At 43.7% G+C, this 18300-nt stretch overlaps 1 protein-coding gene across 2 annotated transcripts in view; it reads right to left on the minus strand.

Moving 5' to 3' along the window:
- Nucleotides 1–14469, minus strand: part of DYNC1H1 (dynein cytoplasmic 1 heavy chain 1) — a 60549-nt gene extending 46080 nt beyond the window's left edge. The window contains exons 1-10 of one of the 2 annotated variants that reach the window (XM_054971699.1): nt 14184–14469; nt 8408–8495; nt 6759–6932; nt 5853–6108; nt 5485–5671; nt 5073–5344; nt 4192–4419; nt 2693–3769; nt 1409–1588; nt 511–660 (exon numbers count right to left, since the gene is read on the minus strand). In XM_054971699.1, the coding sequence (XP_054827674.1) occupies nt 511–660; nt 1409–1588; nt 2693–3769; nt 4192–4419; nt 5073–5344; nt 5485–5671; nt 5853–6108; nt 6759–6932; nt 8408–8495; nt 14184–14454 (2883 nt within the window). In that variant the 5' untranslated portion in view covers nt 14455–14469. The remainder of the gene's footprint in view (nt 1–510; nt 661–1408; nt 1589–2692; nt 3770–4191; nt 4420–5072; nt 5345–5484; nt 5672–5852; nt 6109–6758; nt 6933–8407; nt 8496–14183) is intronic. The other variant, XM_054971698.1, reaches the window with a different exon arrangement.
- Nucleotides 14470–18300: the final 3831 nt, after the last annotated feature.

Genomic DNA, 18300 nt, shown 5'->3' on the forward strand with positions numbered 1-18300 from the left:
TTTATTTATTTTTGACACTATTAGCAATTTAGAATAGTAATAACACTTTATAAAGTACATGATTAAAATAGTTAATAAATTATAATGACTAACAATAACAGTTCCATAACAGGCATACTTGGATCAGTGTGCATCTATGTAATCACATCATATAGAACTATGTAATCACATAATATAGAATTTGGGTGATTGAGGAAATATTTAGATATGGCTATTTAATGAAACAGGGTTGAACTGTATTTCAAAGGACTTTAGTTTTAAATCAGCGCTTATAAACATCAGCTTGCTGTGTGATCAGAAGACTTTGATTTACTAAGGAAGCAGAGATCCCCTAAATGTCATGTTTTGTATAGTATTATCATATTTTCCCACTTGTATGATATATATATGACAAACAACTATACTGCTGTAATTTAAACAAGGCTTTTCATTTAAATCTGAAATTCTGCACAAGCCACCTCTCGCACGCAAAATTATACAGATTTAGTTCAGAGTGAAGACATCACATACTTTGATCTTTGGCTCTCCGCCAGGCTTATGACTGACTTGTGGTGCATCTGTATCCATGTCAACCTCGGCCTTGTCATCCGCTTGCCCGAGCAGCACTTGAGTCCAGGCTCGCAGCCCAGCTTGCAAACGAACTCCCAGGATTCTCTCAATCTGAGAAGCACATTTATTAACAAAGAGTTGCCTGAGATGTATTTCTTGGCTAGTACAGGCTTCTAGACAAAGCTAACAAAAGATTTTATCCTGTTTATTGCTATTTTTGCTCTAAGTTACATTGGTAAATTGCCGGCCCTAACCCTGTGCGACAGAACAAGTTCCTCATAAAAAAAGAGGAACCCTGTGAATTTTATGTACAACAACTCTTCAAGGATGACAATTCCACATTTACTTCTGCCTCAGTACATTAAAATTTTAACATCTGGCTTTAATGTAAATAGAACATGATATAAATAAATTAGTTTAGCACTAAACTTTAAAGCTGATGGGAGTTCATTTTTGGAACTTGTGGAGTAATTTCTATGCTTGTTTATTGCATTCTCCTAAACTCTTCTTTTCTACCACCTCCACTCACCATACTTTCAAGTAGTATTCATAGCCCACTGAACTGAAGAGCCCACTGAACTGAAGTAGTTTTAATTTCATTACAATTAAACTACAACCTAAATAAATTTCCAGCACAGACATATTCTGCTACGTTCTTCAATGTAAAATAAGTTAGATGGTTGCTGTGGGTTTTCCGGGCTGTATTGCCGTGGTCTTGGCCTTCGACAATACATAAAATAAGTTACTTCAGAAACTTCAGATTTTGGACTTCTTGCAAGTGTAGAGTAAGTGGCTATCATTTCTGAACACTGGTAACTTTAAAGTTCATTATCTCCTTGCAGCTACCGGATGGACTTACCTCCATATCAAGCTTGTTAACCCAGATTGGCAAATTGGAATATGAATGGAGATTCAAGTCATCTACAGCCTTTTGAACTCTGTTCAAGATTTCAGAGAAGGTTTTGTGATCATACATGCAGGTTTCCAAGGATCTCACTTCCAGGTCTATTTTCTCTTCAATGATAAGCAAATCGTCCACCTGAGAGACAGAAATAAAAGAAGTCATTAGAAGTGCAGCTTCAGTATACAGAACGGTCCTTTGTTACAAGGCCACCTGCTCACAACAGTGAAGATGCTAGCTTTGACACACAGCCCCAAAACATCTTGTGACCTTAAACAATTAGGCATTTGAGCAGACAAAGGCTTACGAAGTCTGTCAGGAATATTGGTCTGCAGCGCTAAGCAAATAAAAACGGAGTTTTGTTAAGAAATGTCAGTTAAACTAGCTCATCTTACAGTATTTTGGTGGAAGCAATCACACAATAGTTATTGATCAAGAAAACCAAATACACCATTGCTTTTGGTTTACTTTAATAGAAGACTTAACCGAAAGCCACTGATAACGACAACACCTACAGCTACCACCTTGAAGAGCCTTGTAGCAATTTCTCCAAGTTCTATCTCATTTGTTCTTGCAAGTGCAAGTTTGAAGACAACTTTTCATGGAGTAAGACGTGTTCAGAAAGATCACCTTAAGCCACATTGCTTGGGGGTCTTTCAACCTTCAAAACCAGCTTTTTAGAGGGCTCAGGAGTCGAGATGGGCACGAACCAAAATATGAACCAAAATTAAGCACGAACCAGGCCAGTTCGTGGTTCGTGAACCACGGTTCATCAGATCCCATTTCTGACGAACCGCCACGAACTTTAGGCTGGTTCATTTGGTTCATTTTTTTGGTTCGTGACTGCAGACAGCCTGGTGCCAATCAATCAGTTTCCTAGGCAACAGGGGATAGACTTTCTGCTGACCCGGAAGTGACCTTCTGCTGACCTGGAAGCGATGATTTTCTGAATGGGATGTGATGTTTTCACAAACAAACCAGGGCAGGTTTGTGAAAGTTCGTGAAATTTGACAAACCACGAACTGCATGGTTCGGGTATTTTCCAGTTCGTGCCCATCTCTACTCAGGAGCCTGCAGCAATAGAGCCAAATTCTACTCACATTACTTCCTTGTGGATCGAAGACTATGTTGAAATACTACACCCTCTCGGTAATCATCCAGCCCTGAGCTTCAAAAATTTCAACACAAAAAAAGAAAAGAAAGGAAAGCCTCCAAATAGCAAGCACATTAAAGCAAACTAACCTTTTCTTGGAAGTTGAAAACAGTCTCCGCCAGTCGCTGTACATATGGGTCAAGCTTGTAAGATTCCCACACCAGAGCAATCCCTTCTCCAATCAAAGCTTGCACTTCCTTCTTCAGACCAGCAACCAAGAGGGAAATGGTGTTACGTTCTTCCACCTTCTCACAGGTTCGTTCATATGTACGGACACTTTCAATCAGAGAAATAGCAAAAGGGTAGAGTTGATTTGCCTGGTGAGCTTTATTGACTATCGCAAGAGGAACACGGAACCCAAGCCACTTAAGGTTGCGGACTTCTTTTGAGAGTGTAATTATTTCTGGAAGGAAGTTGACCTTCAATTTGAGAACATTTCCTGTTCGGCCTCTAACACGCGTGCTTTCAATGGTGAAAATGCGACCGGAAACACCAAGGTTACGCTGCTGAACCTTCCTGGCCCAATCATCAAATATTTCTTGGGTGTTTAGCTTCATACGGAAACTGTCTCCATCTTGTTTCAGTTTCTGACCTTCTACGTGGTTCTCCCAACCCTTTCCAAGGACATCTTCAACACGCTTCATGTAAGCTGTGAGCTGCCTGTCTATCTGTTTGGCCCAAATTATAGACCCAGACACTGGGGGCAGGTCCCGAACGTGACTCATTTTGCAAGCCTGACTTTGTGGATACTGCACTTTAAATTTGTCATGAAGTGACTCAATGTCATCTTTCACACGCTGGATCAGCTGCGTCTGGTACTCACGAATAGCCCCTCTGATATGGGGCCTGACAAACAGAGCATTGAATCTGGAGAAGATCCTGAACATTTCATTGGCATTTTTTGCTGTGCCCAGCTGGTCCCTCAGGCGAGCAGTAATGCGGGTTTCAACTCTATCTATTCGTTCGTCATATCGTTTCATTGCAGCCTCCCAAGCCTCTGTGCCTTCTTTGGAAACATCCAAGCCATCTACTTCCTTTACATTCTCATAAGCAAGGTTTACTTCTTCAATCGCATTAGCATCAGCAGCATCAAACAGAACTTCTGCTACTTTCATGTCCTGGGGTTCAGGTACCTCCCCCTGATTTTGTTGGGCCACAGCAGTCACCTTTATAAATGTAACATGACACAGATAAGCTATACTAGAAACAGTCATTATCTTATCCATGATCATACAGATACGTAGATCATGCACAAAAAAAAAGACATGATGCTTCTCAAAATGGCATGCACACCTGATTATTGTGGGAGTTGAGTTTCTAACAATTTCATCAGAATCATGGTTTTCATAATAGCAACCAGCAGGGGGAGCTCATCACCATTTAAGCAATTCTTTCAGTATTGAATTTAGAACGATTTTTCAGAACTAGAGGTAGCTGCAACCCAAAGTAATCAATGTCAAAATAACTGGGACGAGGGAAGAATGAGTTATTTATAAGCTCTGATGGGATTAGTTACAAACATAACAGAATACCATGCCTCCATTTAAAAAGGTACTGACCATTATCAAAGAGGAGCAAAAGCTTCTACCTGTGGTCTTAAGACTCTCACAATAACTGCTCTCAGTTGCTCATGCTGACGCCTGAACTTCCTCATTTGGTCAAGGCGTGCCTGCAGTTTTCTGTGGGCAGGGTTGATACGCCACACCATCTTCAGATTCTCTTCTCGCTTCCTCTTCACAATATCTCTCAGCAAGACTTGCAGTTTCTCATATTCATCATCCCAAGTCTGGAAGACTTCAAAACATGCAACCATGACCTGAAAAAATAAAGGAAAAAAAAATAACAGACACTGAACAACCTGCCCTATCACAATCTCTTGGTGGATTGTAGGTTCCTATTAAAGGTGTATTTTTAAGGCATGTGCCCCTATATGTTGCAGTTTTAAAATGATGGCTAGGTAATATTATCATACAATTCCATCCTTTATGACCAGATGCAAGATCTTCTGTTTGAGGTTTCTAGGAGCTAGGAGGAGCATGATCATAGAATCATAGAGTTGGAAGGGACCTCCAGGGTAATTTCGTCCAACCACCTGCACAATGCAGGAAATTCACAACTACCTAACCCCCCCCCCCTCGTGACCCTTTCTCCATGTCCAGAGATGGCAAAAAACCTACAGGATCTCTGGCCAAACTGGACTGGAGAAAATTGCTTCCTGACCCCAAAGTGGCAACTGGCATTACCCTGGGTGTGTAAGAAAGGGCCATGAGAACTAAGCACTGTTGTAACCCTTCCTGCCCTCCCTCTCATGATCTGCCTAGGTTCACAGAATCAGCACTGCTGTCAGATGGTCATCTAGTCTCTCCTTAAAAAACTCCAAAGAAGGACAGTCCAGCTTACAGGATGATGCAACTTACAGGACGGAAGCATTCCTCCCGAAGGTTTAGCGCTATGTTCATACCCACTCACCTTCTCAAATTCTTCATAGGCAACATGCATAAGCTTTCGCGTTCCCAATACTTTGAGCAGCTGGGAGCTTAGGTCTCTTGAGATGGCCTCCACTAGACGCAGTGCCCTTTGAATAGGATATTTGGTGTTTCTGATTTTTCTCAGATGAGTAAATATTGCCACTAACGCCTGCCTGATTTTGTCCAGTTCAGTGGCAGACAACAGGTCATTCAGAGGGAAGTCTTTCATCAATGGATTGTAGTCATTTACGGTCTCCAAAGCCTGTTTTAGACCTAAATTAGAGAACAGATTTCACATTTCCATTTTTAATCAGAAAAGGAGAAGTAATTTTTGAACTGTCCATTCATACTAACACAACCAAGAGCTAAAGTTCTGACAATATTGGTTTCTGAACAGCTCTAAAAGACCTTACCTGTGTCCGTATCGAAACTGACAGTGGCATGAAAGCGCTTGCCATGTTTTAAGATATCCAAAGTTAAGAGGACTTCAGGACTCTCACGCTTCTCCTGAATACGGTAGAGGGCACGTTCCAAGTTCAGCCAGAAGCTGATTTCTTGCAAAGCAGTGCCTGATGCTGGGTCCCGATCTAGCTTGGTCACCTTGAAAGTATGAATGAAAGATCTTATCAATGGCTTCTACTGTGCAACAAGAACTACAGTCAAACCAGCAAGGCATAACCTACTTGTAAAGGACCTAACAGTGAAACAAAAACAGCAATTTTGTATCCGAAGATAATATTAAAACATTTAACATTATGTTAAATTCTCCTTACATTCATACCTTTTGGATTTCTCGAATCCAGCGGTTAACGCCAGACTGCAGCTGGTTAAGAAAAGTTGGGTCTTCAACTTTATCACCAAAATCAGTGACCTTTGGCTTTTCTCCACGTTCGTAGCACTGCTTAGCAACATTGGTGATAATGGGATGAATTGGCAAGCTGATCTCAGGTATTTCGATGTTCTGTTGCAGATGCAGAAGCCCCATTTCAAGTTCTGCAATCTTCTTCTCAACTGAGGGAGCCATTTTATCACCATCCCTGAGACAGTGCAGAATAAAAATTCAGCTCAAAAATAGTGTGGTTTATGAAACTGGTGTTTGCAGTTTATTATCTCCCCTTCCCAGTACAACAGAAGATGTTAACCCATATTAAGTATACTGCAACCCCAGCATCTCTCCTTCCAACTTCAGCACACCACAATAACATGAAAGTCACCCCCGCCCCATCCTTTTGGGACCTTTAGGAGCAGCCTCTTGTACAGAATGAAAGCTGCAATCAGAGATGAACTGCAGATAGCCACGTATTGTGGCTTTTAAAACTTGTACACAGAGCTCTTAGAATTCACTAACAACAACATTTGATTTATATACTGGCCTTCAGGATTACTTAATGTCTACTCAGAGTGGTTTATGAAGTGTGTTATTATCCCCACAACAATCACCCTGTGAGGTGGGTGGGGCTGAGAGAGCTCTGAGAGAGCTGTGACTGACCCAAGGTCACCCAGCTGGCTTCAAGCGGAGGAGTGGGGAATCAAACCCGGTTCTCCAGATTAGAGTCCTGCCACTCTTAACCACTACACCAAACTGACTCCTGACAATCTGTTTTCTAAGCAGATTCCCTTCCACCCAACCTTTATTCCTGCATGTTCATAGGAGCTAGAATTGGCACAGATTAAAGCAATTAAGTACCTGTCAGCTTTGCCAGACTCTCTGATGTACGACTTAAAAAAGGGAGCAACAGCATTGCTAATGAAGGAATGCAAGGTTTCATAAGGAGAGTCTTCACTGAGGGAGAGAACTCTGAGCTGCGAGGAGACAGGCTTGTCTGCATCAATTACCGGTGTTCGTTTAATGAATGCCAAACTGTTGAACAATCAAAGAAATACCAGTAAGCAGCTGCTGAACCACTTAATAGGAGAAGACAGATTAAGTTTTTAATAAATCAGGGTGTTTTTTTTGAAAGAAAATCAAGAAGTAACCTACAATTCTTAGGCTGTTCTAAATTAAATAACAACTAAAGTAACTGGTGCAAAGAGGCAGCTACGACACTGACCTGTGATCCAAGAGTCTCACTTCAGCTCCAAACTCACTAGGTGCTCTTAGGCAAACCATTCAACCCCAGTCCCCTGTCTGCAATATGCAATCACAGAACTGGCTCACTTTAGAGAGCTGTTGAGAAGACTTCACATATTAACTAAAAGCTTACAAATGTCAAGGATTATTAAGGAGCATGGTGTTCTCCTGATGACATCATCTGACCTACACTCCGAAAGCAGATTAAATACGACAGCACTCCCTAGGGGGGCTAAGGGAATAGCTGCACTGCCGAGGCTATAAGGTGCATTTGCACTAAGAACCACCACCCTCGGAAGAAACACGGGGCACTTGTCTTTATTCCTTCCATACCTTCCTGCTGCTGCTTTTTCTGACTGTGCAGGCTGTGGACCAAAACTGCAGATTATCTGGCTTGAAGTGATTCTGTATCAAACCGCTGGTCAAAGCCCTTCCGTGACTGGATCTGCTGTCAGGTAGTCCTAGCCTCTCACTTAGCTTTCCCCCTGCACAAGTCAGATTAAAACTTCCTAGTGACTTTTTTGAAGCAGCTTTTTTCCTGTAATATTGATATTCCTTCACCTATTCTCTTAAAAAAAACCTTAATCCATGTGTGTGTGTGTGTGTGTGTGTGTGTGTGTAGGCCTTCAAAACTTCACCAATAATTTGAAAAGAACTTGCATTTGCAAAGACTTCCTTCTGGCTTATTGTGCAACGGTACACATTAGACTGCCTGCAGGCATTACCTACAAGCTGCACGAAGTGCTGTCCAGGGGCAGGCAGTGCTGATCCTTCAGTGCAGGGGGTAGTTTCAACTATACATATGGGACGTTCAGTGAACCACGATCTGAACACATCCATTATATGTTGTTACTCATAGCAGGAAAGAAATGAAGTTTTAAGAGCCACTGATTGCCCCCTACCATTCTAACTACTGTTTTTTTTTTGCCCCCTTTCCTAATATTTAAACATTCTTTCAGCAAAAGAGCACGAATGTTAAACAGCAAACTGGTTCCTTAACCTATTAATTCTATCTCTTACATCTTCTTCCACATAACATGCTACAATCTGCCACTCCCACTAGCAAGCTGTATAGCGTGTCACAGAAATGTTACTGAAAAAGCAGCAATTTGCAAAATTACTTTTATGATTAAAGCACAACTTCTCTTTAAAAAAAACAGTCTGTGATAAAAGCAAATAATGCCATTGGCAAGAATTCTAGGCTTATGTTTTATAGTCTACAGGATCATGTCTCAACTCTTAACACAGAGTACAATTTGACTCACCTGTTTGATTTTATCCCATAATGAATGTCAGTACTTATGCCATAGGAAATAAATTCCTTTTCTTCCTCTCCTTCATCACCAACATCCTCTGTAACAAATTAAAACTTGCTAGCATTAGTTTGAAGAAGCCAGACACATCTATTCCTGCCAAGATGTTCGTATTAATAGACACACCTTTTTCACTACTGAAATGGATATATGGTTGTTGTGGATTTTCCGGGCTGTATAGCCCGGAAATGGATATACTTTACTATTCTCCTGAACAATTTTGACATTCACTTGGACCTAAAGGACCACAGACAGAGTCATGAAACAGACTCTCTCTCACCTTCTTCTTCTTGCTGCAGTCCCCTGCAACCCCCCCCCCTCCAATAAAACCAATCCAAAGGAATGAAATGCTGGAAAGGGGGGGGGGCAGCAAAAATCACATCCTCCCTTGTACAAGATGAGCTGCCCTTCTGCTCCAAGACTGAGGGTGGGGGGGTGGAGTTTGGATCCAGCCCATTATTTCAAATGCCAACAAAAAGATTAAACTTTTAAAGAACATCAAGAAATGGAATTAAGATTACTCTTGTTATTTGCTTGTATTCTTCCCTTGTTCCCACACCCCATAAAACAGAACTTCCAATAGTGTTGAGAAGTCTGGATTTTTATACATAAAGCACAATCAAGAATGCTTATTCTAAAAAAGTCTAATTATTCTGTTGGGCACTGTCTGCTGATGTAATGTGCCCACTAGGGAGTTTCCACATTGCTAAACATGCCATATAAATTACTTATGAGAGGTTTCAGAAAGATTTCATCTCTATGCTCAGCTTCATGCTTGTTTTCAAATTTTCTGCTACCATACCCTCACTGAATGACCTAATAGTTTTTTATTGTACTTTGCTCATTGAATGTCCTAGCTGTTGATTATATTGTATTTTTACTTGCACTGTGCAATCCACCTTGGATCTTAGTGAGAAAAGTGGACTATAAATAAATAATAATAATACTCTCAGTACCATATCCTTCAAGGTTAAGTATGCACAGAGTTGCCGCATTGCTCATCATAACTCCCCAAAATGCATGACCTTAAAAGCTGGGGCCCAAGGAATTTATAGGGATAAACTTTTTCTGTTGTACACATTGAAGCATCTGCCTTTCTCTGAACCTGATTCCACATTCAGCATTCTAAGGCACAACTGCTAAACAAAGACAAATTCCTAGCAGAGATTCTTAAACTTGGAGCCTAGATAGCAAGACCTGCATAATCTGTTTTAACGCTTAAAGATGTTCAACGGAAACAAGATCTGAAAGCCTCTTCTGTTCCCCTGAATGCCTTTGAAAATTACAGCGAAAGAACAAAGGGCTGGACAGAGTGGAAGTGCATTGTTCAGCATGAGCGGAGATTTCGAGGATGTCGTCACTGCTTTGGCAGCCAACTACAGTAATGAAACCACTGCAATGCAGCACTGCAAAGCTTCCATCAGAGAGGCACACCCAGAAGAGGAAAACAGAAAGAGAAACTATGCTAGACTCAAGAATGCATCTCGATTGAAAAAGAATTCATCTTAAAGAGACTTTTTAGGCTCTCCTCCTGTCATTTTGTTTAACGTAATGAAATGCCTCCTTAATATAAAAAAGAGCCATTTTTTACCAAAAGTAGTCAGACTGTTGAGCTATATTTACATAGACACTGCAATCCAGAATGTACTTGTAGATTTACTATGAAAGGCTGCAACCCTGATAATCTTCAGGTCACTGTTTTTTCTCAGGAAGACAAAAATACTGAAGCATATAATGCTACATTCTGGTCTCTGCAGGCATATATCTTTCTTCCCAGCAAAAAAAGTGACAGATTGCTTGTTTTGCATAATAGGTATAGGTACCTTCTGGAAAGCACCAGCTATAATGCAAACTAATAAGTCTGCCTTTGTGGAAACTAGCAGGAATTGAACTCAGTGCCTCTAGTTGCAGAAACAGAAGATTTGTACAAAAGTGTATGCAAAAAAGGTGCAGGTTTCTACATGTGCTTGAATTCACTTACACACAATAATTCTACAATTGTCTGTGAAGGTTTAAGTCCTAAGACAAATGGAAATACTTCAAGTTACAGGCCAAACTGAACTCAAAATCTTCTTTAAGTGTGCAATTTCTAAGGACAAGTTGTTTGTGCCAATGACTCTGCATTGATAACTGGGATGCCTCACAGTGCAATGTACCATTTTGAGCATGGCGTCAGTAAGACTTAAAGGGCCGCTCATCTAAATTTAAAACATCATTAACAACAACATTTTACTGCAATAAAGATTTAAAGGTCAATATAGCAGGAGGTTTATTTAAAGTTTACCCCAGGGCTGTTTCATCTTGTTTAACTGAACACTGTAGACCGGAAGAAAGTTCTTCCAGTACCTAAAAAAGTTTTTATTGTTCATGGACTTCAATATCTTGACCTTCTAGTTCTCCTTTCCTTAAAATAAACTTTTTGTTTGTGATAGTTGAACTTGCATTGCATGAAGTGTTACAGCACTTGTCCTGTAACATTCTAAAAGCCAGCAGAACTTAGCAAGTGGCCCAGGTTATTTCCCCTGAATAATACCTGGGCACAAACAAGTCCTGCCACAGATTTTAATGTTTGTATAATGGGAGAAGCCTTCAACATTAACAGTGCTTAGAAATGGGTGCAGCATGGCAGAAAAATTGCTTGCTAACATAAAATCCTTCAGAAAAAGTATAGTTCTAATAATGCTTAGGAGACAGTTGTCACCTATAGCACAGAACCTACTTGGTATTTACCAAACAACCCTGTAAATACGGCAAAAGCCCAAATACAGCCTCTCCCAGCATTTTTGGACTTATTACCACCAAGCAAACTTATCTCTATGCCATTAAAAAAATTGTTACAGGAAACACAAATGCAAATATGTTAATAAAATATTAACACAGAAAGTGTTTGCAAGATGAAAGATGAGTAATATAAGATGCTCAGTAGCAATAGATGCCAGAAGTCAAAAAAGCAACCATTCAGGATGAAAAGGTATGCAATCCGTATATAAAGGTCACACACTACTGTGCAAAATCCTTACATGTAAGATTCTATGTATGAGCTTATTTGAGCTAGACCAGTGATTCGCCAACTATTCAGAAAAATCCTGGAGTTTCTTGAAAGCTTCTCAGTGGTTCTTCAATAAGAACAGTAATGGCAGACAAACCTCCCTGAGCTCTTTCAATGATGGGCAACCACTTTGAAGGAGCACTAGCTGTATCTTAAGTCATGCTCAAGTTCCAGAGAAGCAAAAGTTAGGCCTAACAATGTCCATCAGTGTTTGGAATAAAAAGAAACACAAAACTGGACTGAAAGCAATTTGCATCCACCTATAACACGTACTTGTTAGTTCAACTTGCATGTTAGCTTGTCTAATATTTATGGTCACATGTTAAACAGATAGTGTAGATTAAGTATCAGATTGGAGGGAAACTGACTGCAATTCACAAATATGGCAGTTACATTTGTGGAGGATTTTTCCTACTGGAAGTGCTCGCAAGATAGAAAGCCAAAGTTAATTGCAGATTTCCAGTGCATATACAATAATTGCTTTCCACAAACTGTGATGCAGAACTACCTTCTATGAAAGCATTTATATAAATTAGCCCCTATATAACCTTTCTAAAGACCAGAGGTGAGGGAGGCAGTCAACCACTGTCAACAAGGTTGTTGTGTTTCCATTTCTGGTAAAGAAAAAGAGATAGTAGGTGCATAATCCAAATGCTTTATCTGCAATTTACCAGGAAATATTTGCTGGTACAGAGAGTATGGGTGCAGAGTTCAGCAAGAAACAGGAGCTGCAAGAAACAGGAGCTGAGGGAACCATGTACGGTGAGGAAAGAGAAAACAAAACAATCCTCTCATTCATGGGAGCCAAGGGCTCTGTGGCCAAATCTGGCTGTCCTCCTTATGAATCCACAGAACTGTAGACAGTGGGTAGTGAACAAGAAGATCCCCCTCCTCTGTTTCATTCTCACAAAACTGTGAAGCAGCTAGGCTGAGGGGGAGTGACTGGTCCCTGGTCGGCCAGCAACCTTCATGGAAACTGTAGGGTTGTCAACCTCTAGGTGGTAGCTGGAAATCTCCCAGAATCACAACTGATCTCCAGGCTATAGAGACCAGTTCTCCTGGAGAAAATGGCCGCTTTGGGGAGCAGACTTTATGGCATCATCATCATATTTGATTTATATACCACCCTTCAGGACAACTTAACACCCAATCAGAGAGGTTTACAAAGTATGTTATTATTATCCCCACAACAAACACCCTGTGAGGTACGTGGGGCTAAGAGAGCTCCAGGAAGCTGTAACTGACCCAAGGTCACCCAGCTTGCTTCAAGCGGAGGAGTGGGGAATCAAACCAGGTTCTCCAGATTAGAGTCTTGCCGCTCTTAACCAGTACACCAAACTGGCTCCCTCAGGGTGATGTTTAGGTAGGGTTGCCATGTACCCACAGGCTGCTGGTGGGAGAGCAGACCCAGTACTCACCAGAGGCAGCATCTTCATGCGTGTGCACTCCCGGGCCCAATGTGATGACATCAATTCCAGAAGTAATGCCACTGTGCTAGCCAGGGAAGTGCTCCCATACTTTGCACAGGGCTGATCGTGAAAGATTGTCAGAATCGGCCTCTTTGGGACCAAAATTGGCCCTCTTGAAGCATGGGAGCACTCCCACAGACAGAGCAGTAACATCACTTTAGGAAGTGATGTCGCCACATCCCTCTGGGAGTGCACCTGTCACACGCTTGCCCAGGTTGCCTGCTGCTGGTGTGCAATTACTGGGCAGTTTGCCAGAGGTCAGAGGGCAATCGGGAAAACTGCTAGGAGTTTGCCTGCCACCAGTGGGCACCTGCGAGCCCTATGTTGGGGCCAGTTATTCTCTATCACATAACTCACAAGGCTGGTGTGAGGATACAATTAGGATTGCCAACTCTAGGTTGGAGAATGCCTGGAAAATTTGGGTGTGGACCCTGGGGAGAGTGGTGTTGGAGAGGAGAGGGACCTCAGTGGGGTATAATGCCACAGAGTCCACCTTCCAAAGCGGCTGTTTTCTCCAGGGGAACTCCTGTCATTTACAGATCAATAGCAATTCCAGGAGATCTCTGGGTCCCACCTGGAGGATGGCGACCCTAGATACAACGGAGAAGGGGAAACAAGGTGTACCATTCTGAGCACCTTGGAAGAAGAAATATATCAATAAGATAATGATGGTGATGATAATGACTTGGACTGAGCCTAGAGCCGACTACAAATCGAATATATAAATATCGAAGCTGTAGTCCTGTATCAGCCACTACCTCCCGTCCCCGAGGAGAAGAATGGAAGATAAAAATATAAATATATTAATAACGACGACAAGGATGCGTGTCCAGCAGCCCCAACAGGTCTCCAGGGCATGAGCTTTTGAGAATCAAAGTTCTCAGGATGCTATTTAACGACTGGGAAGCCGGGGCTCCTGTCAGCCACTGCATCGCCCCCATCCGCCCCCCAGGAGGCAAAAGGGTTCTTTCTCGCGCCCACAGACAAGCGCTGGCAGCGGCCCCGCGCGCCTCTGGCGTTGGGAGCGCGGCCGGCGCCTCCGTTCCTGTCAGAGACAAAGCGGCGGCCATTTTGACAGCCTCTTGCCCTGCGGCCACGCCCTCCTCCATCCTTCCCGGCGGGGCAGGGCGAGGCCCGGCCGCGTCCGCTTCCCCGAGCCAAGGCTGTCCCCGCTACACGGGAGTAAACTGCCTCCGCGGCCGAGACTCACCCTTGAGGGTGGAGCGCTCGACCAGCACGGCGTGGACCTGCGGGTCGGAGAGGAACTTGCGCATCTGCTCCACGGCGCCCTTCTCCTCCAGCGCCGCTTCCAAGGCGGCCGGCGCCTCCCCGCCGTCCTCCAGCAGCAGCGGCACCAGCTTGCGCAGGTGCTTCTGCAGCACCGACACATCGGCCACGTTCTGCACGGCCGAGCCGGTCACTTCCAAGCCGCCATCCTCCCCGCCGCCTCCTCCACCGCCGCCGCCTCCTGAATCGGACATGGCTCCGGCGTCCTCCCTGCCCGCCCGGCAGAGACACGGTCGCTTCTCCGGCTCTTCCCACCGCGGACTTCGGTGACTGAGCACTGAGCGCGCCGCCCCCGCGCCTCCGTTCTTTAATCACCGCCTCTCTCACGGGGTCGCCCCTCCACGGAGAATCCTGGGAAGCGTAGTCTGGAATTAATCCCTCCCGTTCCAATTTTAAAAAGGCAAGGACTACAAATCCCAGCATGCATAGGGAAGAAACTAGGGAAGATGATGGGAATTGTAGTTCAGGTTCCCCCTTGCAAAAAGTCTACAAATGCATCATCAAAAAGAGTCCGGTAGCACCTTTAAGACTAACCAATTTTATTGTAGTATAAGCTTTCGAGAATCACGTTCTCTTCGTCAGATGCATGGAGGGCAGAAGGAAACTGGCCAAATATAGAGGAGGGGGGGGGGAAGGAGGAGAGGGGGGATGTAAACTCCTTTGATAAGGAGATGCAGACATCTCCTTTTGGTGTGGGGATCAGTTTGCTTGTGTAAAGATTCAGAGGAGTTTGCCGTGTTAGTCTGTAGTAGCAAAATCAAAAAGAGTTCAGCAGCACTGCAGCACAAGCCCTCGATAACCACAGTCCTCCCTGCCAGATGCATCTGACAAAGAGAACCGTGGTCCTCGAAAGCCCACGCCAGGTGCCACTGGACTCACCGACCCCGCCTCTGTAAAGGAAATCTGTGATAATGACCAACCTGTGATAATGAGATAACCATTCATAGTCCCTATTCAGTCCCAGCTTGACCGAGTCAAATTTGCATATGAATTCCAATTCAGCAGCTTCCCATTGGATTTTGTTTTTGAAAGGTTTCTGTTGAACTACAGCGACGTTTAAGTCTTTGATGGAATGTCCTGGTAGATTGAAGTGTTCTCCCACTGGTTTCTGGACGTTTCCATTTCTAATGTCAGATACTCATATCTACATGCCTCCAGCTACCACCCTAAACATATCACTGGGTCTATTGTCTACAGCCAAGCCTTATGTTACAACCGTATCTGCTCCAATGCTCTTGATCGAGACTCCCTCTCCTCCTCTATATTTGGCCAGTTTCCTTCTGCCCTCCATGCATCTGACGAAGAGAACGTGATTCTCGAAAGCTTATGCTACAATAAAATTGGTTAGTCTTAAAGGTGCTACTGGACTCTTTTTGATTTTGCTACTACAGACTAACACGGCTAACTCCTCTGGATCTACAAATGCATCAGTGCAAGGTTCGAGATGCAATTACATCCGAATCTTTTTTTTCGACTGCAAACCAACAAGACTTCTCACTTGAAACAAATGCATTACTTAGTAGATTTCTTTCTTTCGAAATTTGCATTTATTTATAAATCTGCCGCTATAACTTGTTTGCAAGATAAACTGATAGAATTAAGGATTGTCCTAGTGAAACAAATGGAATATATTTCCAAGAAACAGTGATATGAGAATGGCGATTTCAAATGCGAGAGCAGGATTTGAGACAAGCGGTACCTTAGAATAAGCTTTCGAGAGTCAGAGCTCCGGGATTATCTGAAAAGGGGAGTTGTGACTCTTGAAAGCTTATACTGTGAACATTTTGTTGGTCTTTAAGGTGCCATTGGACTAAAATCCTGCTGTTCAGATATATACAGGGGTCATTTCGTAGAAAAAGAACTGCAGGAACTCATTAGCATATGCCATGCCCCTTGAGCAGGCTGAAATGGCCGGGATTCGGCTGCTGCCAGAGGGGGGAGTGGTCCCCCACTTGGCAGTGGCTCAATCAGGGCTGTTTTAGCACCAATATAGGCTGAAAGGGGCCCCAAATGGCCATTTTTGGCATGTTTTGGCCTGGATCAGGCCCAAAATGGCCCAGATCAGGTTGATGCTGGGCAGGGGAGGGGTTCCCTGCCAGACCCAATTCTGGCGGTTTTGACCCTGATCCCGGCCAAAACGGGCGGGCCTGGATCAGGGCTGAAACAGCCGGGACCAAGTCAGTGCCATGCAGGGGAGAGTTCCCTCGCCCGATTTCGCCCGATCCAGGCCAAAATGGGCCCAAAACAGCCGAAAATGGCCATTTTGGGTCTGTTTTGGCCCGGATCGGGGCCTAAACGGCTGAGACCGGGTTGGTGCCAGGCGGAGAAGACTTCCCCCACCCAGCACCAACCCAATCCGGATGGTTTCAGCCCCGTTCCTGGCTGAAATGGGCCGAAGATGGCTGAAAATGGCCATTTTGGGGCTAAGTCGGCCTAGAACTTGTTGGTGCCTGGTGCCAGGCAAGGGAGGTGTCCTCCTCCCAGCACCGACCTGATCCAGATGATTTCAGCCCTGATCGTGGCAGTTTTGTCTGCGATCCAGGCCAAAATGGGCCCCAAATTGCCAAAAATTGCCATTTTTGGCTCATTTTGGCCTAGATTGGGGCCTAAACGGCCAGGATCGGGTCGGTGCCAGGCAGGGGAGCATTCCCCCACCTGGCACCAACCCAGTTCAGGCCATTTCGGCCAAAATCAAGGCCTAAACGGTCCCAAATTTTTCAAAGTCAGGTGGGTGGGGCCACCTGACTGTTGGGGGAACTACCGGAATGGCGTTCTGGTGCATTCCTCCTCCAAATGAGCCCTGGGTATATGACACTCAGCTCAGGAAAGCTTGTATCCCCCTGGAAAGTTATGTTGGCCTCTAAGGTGCTACTGAATTCAACTTTTGTTCTGCTACTACGGATTAACATGGCTAAGTATCCGAAACTAGATTCGAGTCCAGTTGAGACCAATTGTATTTCCAGTGTATGAGCTTTCAAGAGTCCAACTATATTTCCAAGGTATGAGCTCTGGAGAGTCAAAGCTACCTTCATCAGATACAAGGAGTGGAAAGACAAAGGGAGCCTTGATTCTCAAAAGCTCATACACTAGAAATATAGGTGGTCTCCAAGGTGCAACAGGACTCGAATCTTTCTCTTCTACTGTAGACTAACACACTATCCATCAGAAACTTGTCCATATGGGTGGCGAATAAGAGAGGTCCATTTTAGAGACTAACAATTTATACCAGCATGAACTGTGGTGAGTCGGCGCTCACTTCATTGACTGAATGAAGTGTACGTGCATAAGGTCCAGGAATGTATATTAAAGGCTGGATTTGAGCCCAGTGGCATCTTAGAAAACAAGAAGTTTCAAAGTGAAAGCTTTCAAGACTCAGAGCTGCCCTTCTCAAAGACTGCAAACAACAGTGGGGGACGGGGGAGCCGGAGGGAATTTGTGCATTACTTAATATAAGTTCATTATAAATGATTGACCTTCTGATGAAATGACTCATCACATCTGATGCTGGAAGGAACTGCAATTACTCACCCTCCCCACCCCACCCAAAGTGTCAGTCTTGCAGGCGTTTAGTGTGTGTTTGGCAATGCATGTTGGGAGATGTTGTTTGGCCAATTTAGGGAGGAAAAACTACCTGCTCCACAATGCATTGCAACTGAGTGAGGCAATGATGAGTAGCAAATTACAGACAGATTTGAGAATCTCACTGCAACATACTGGCAGTTCTTCATTTCTCTGGGTGTCTTGAGTTCTATGTTGCAGAGCAAATGCTCCCTCAGCTTTGTAGCTGCTGGGCCTAATGTACTGTCCTGACCACCCTGGCAGACATTATACAGAAAAGCCCCGCCCTTCTTTCCGAATGGAACAAGACTTACTTCAGATTAGAGAGTTGTTAGGGCCGTTTGTTGAAACTGACGTTTTCTAAGGATTATAACAATTTTATTGCCTCTTGCTCAAAGAAGCTGGGCATAACCGGATACTGGCAAATTTCAAACAGCACTTAACATTTAACCCAGATCTGACTAAGGCTTAACACCTGATTT

This window comes from Eublepharis macularius, chromosome 2 (genome assembly GCF_028583425.1).
Source record: "Eublepharis macularius isolate TG4126 chromosome 2, MPM_Emac_v1.0, whole genome shotgun sequence".
Lineage (NCBI taxonomy): Eukaryota > Metazoa > Chordata > Lepidosauria > Squamata > Eublepharidae > Eublepharis > Eublepharis macularius.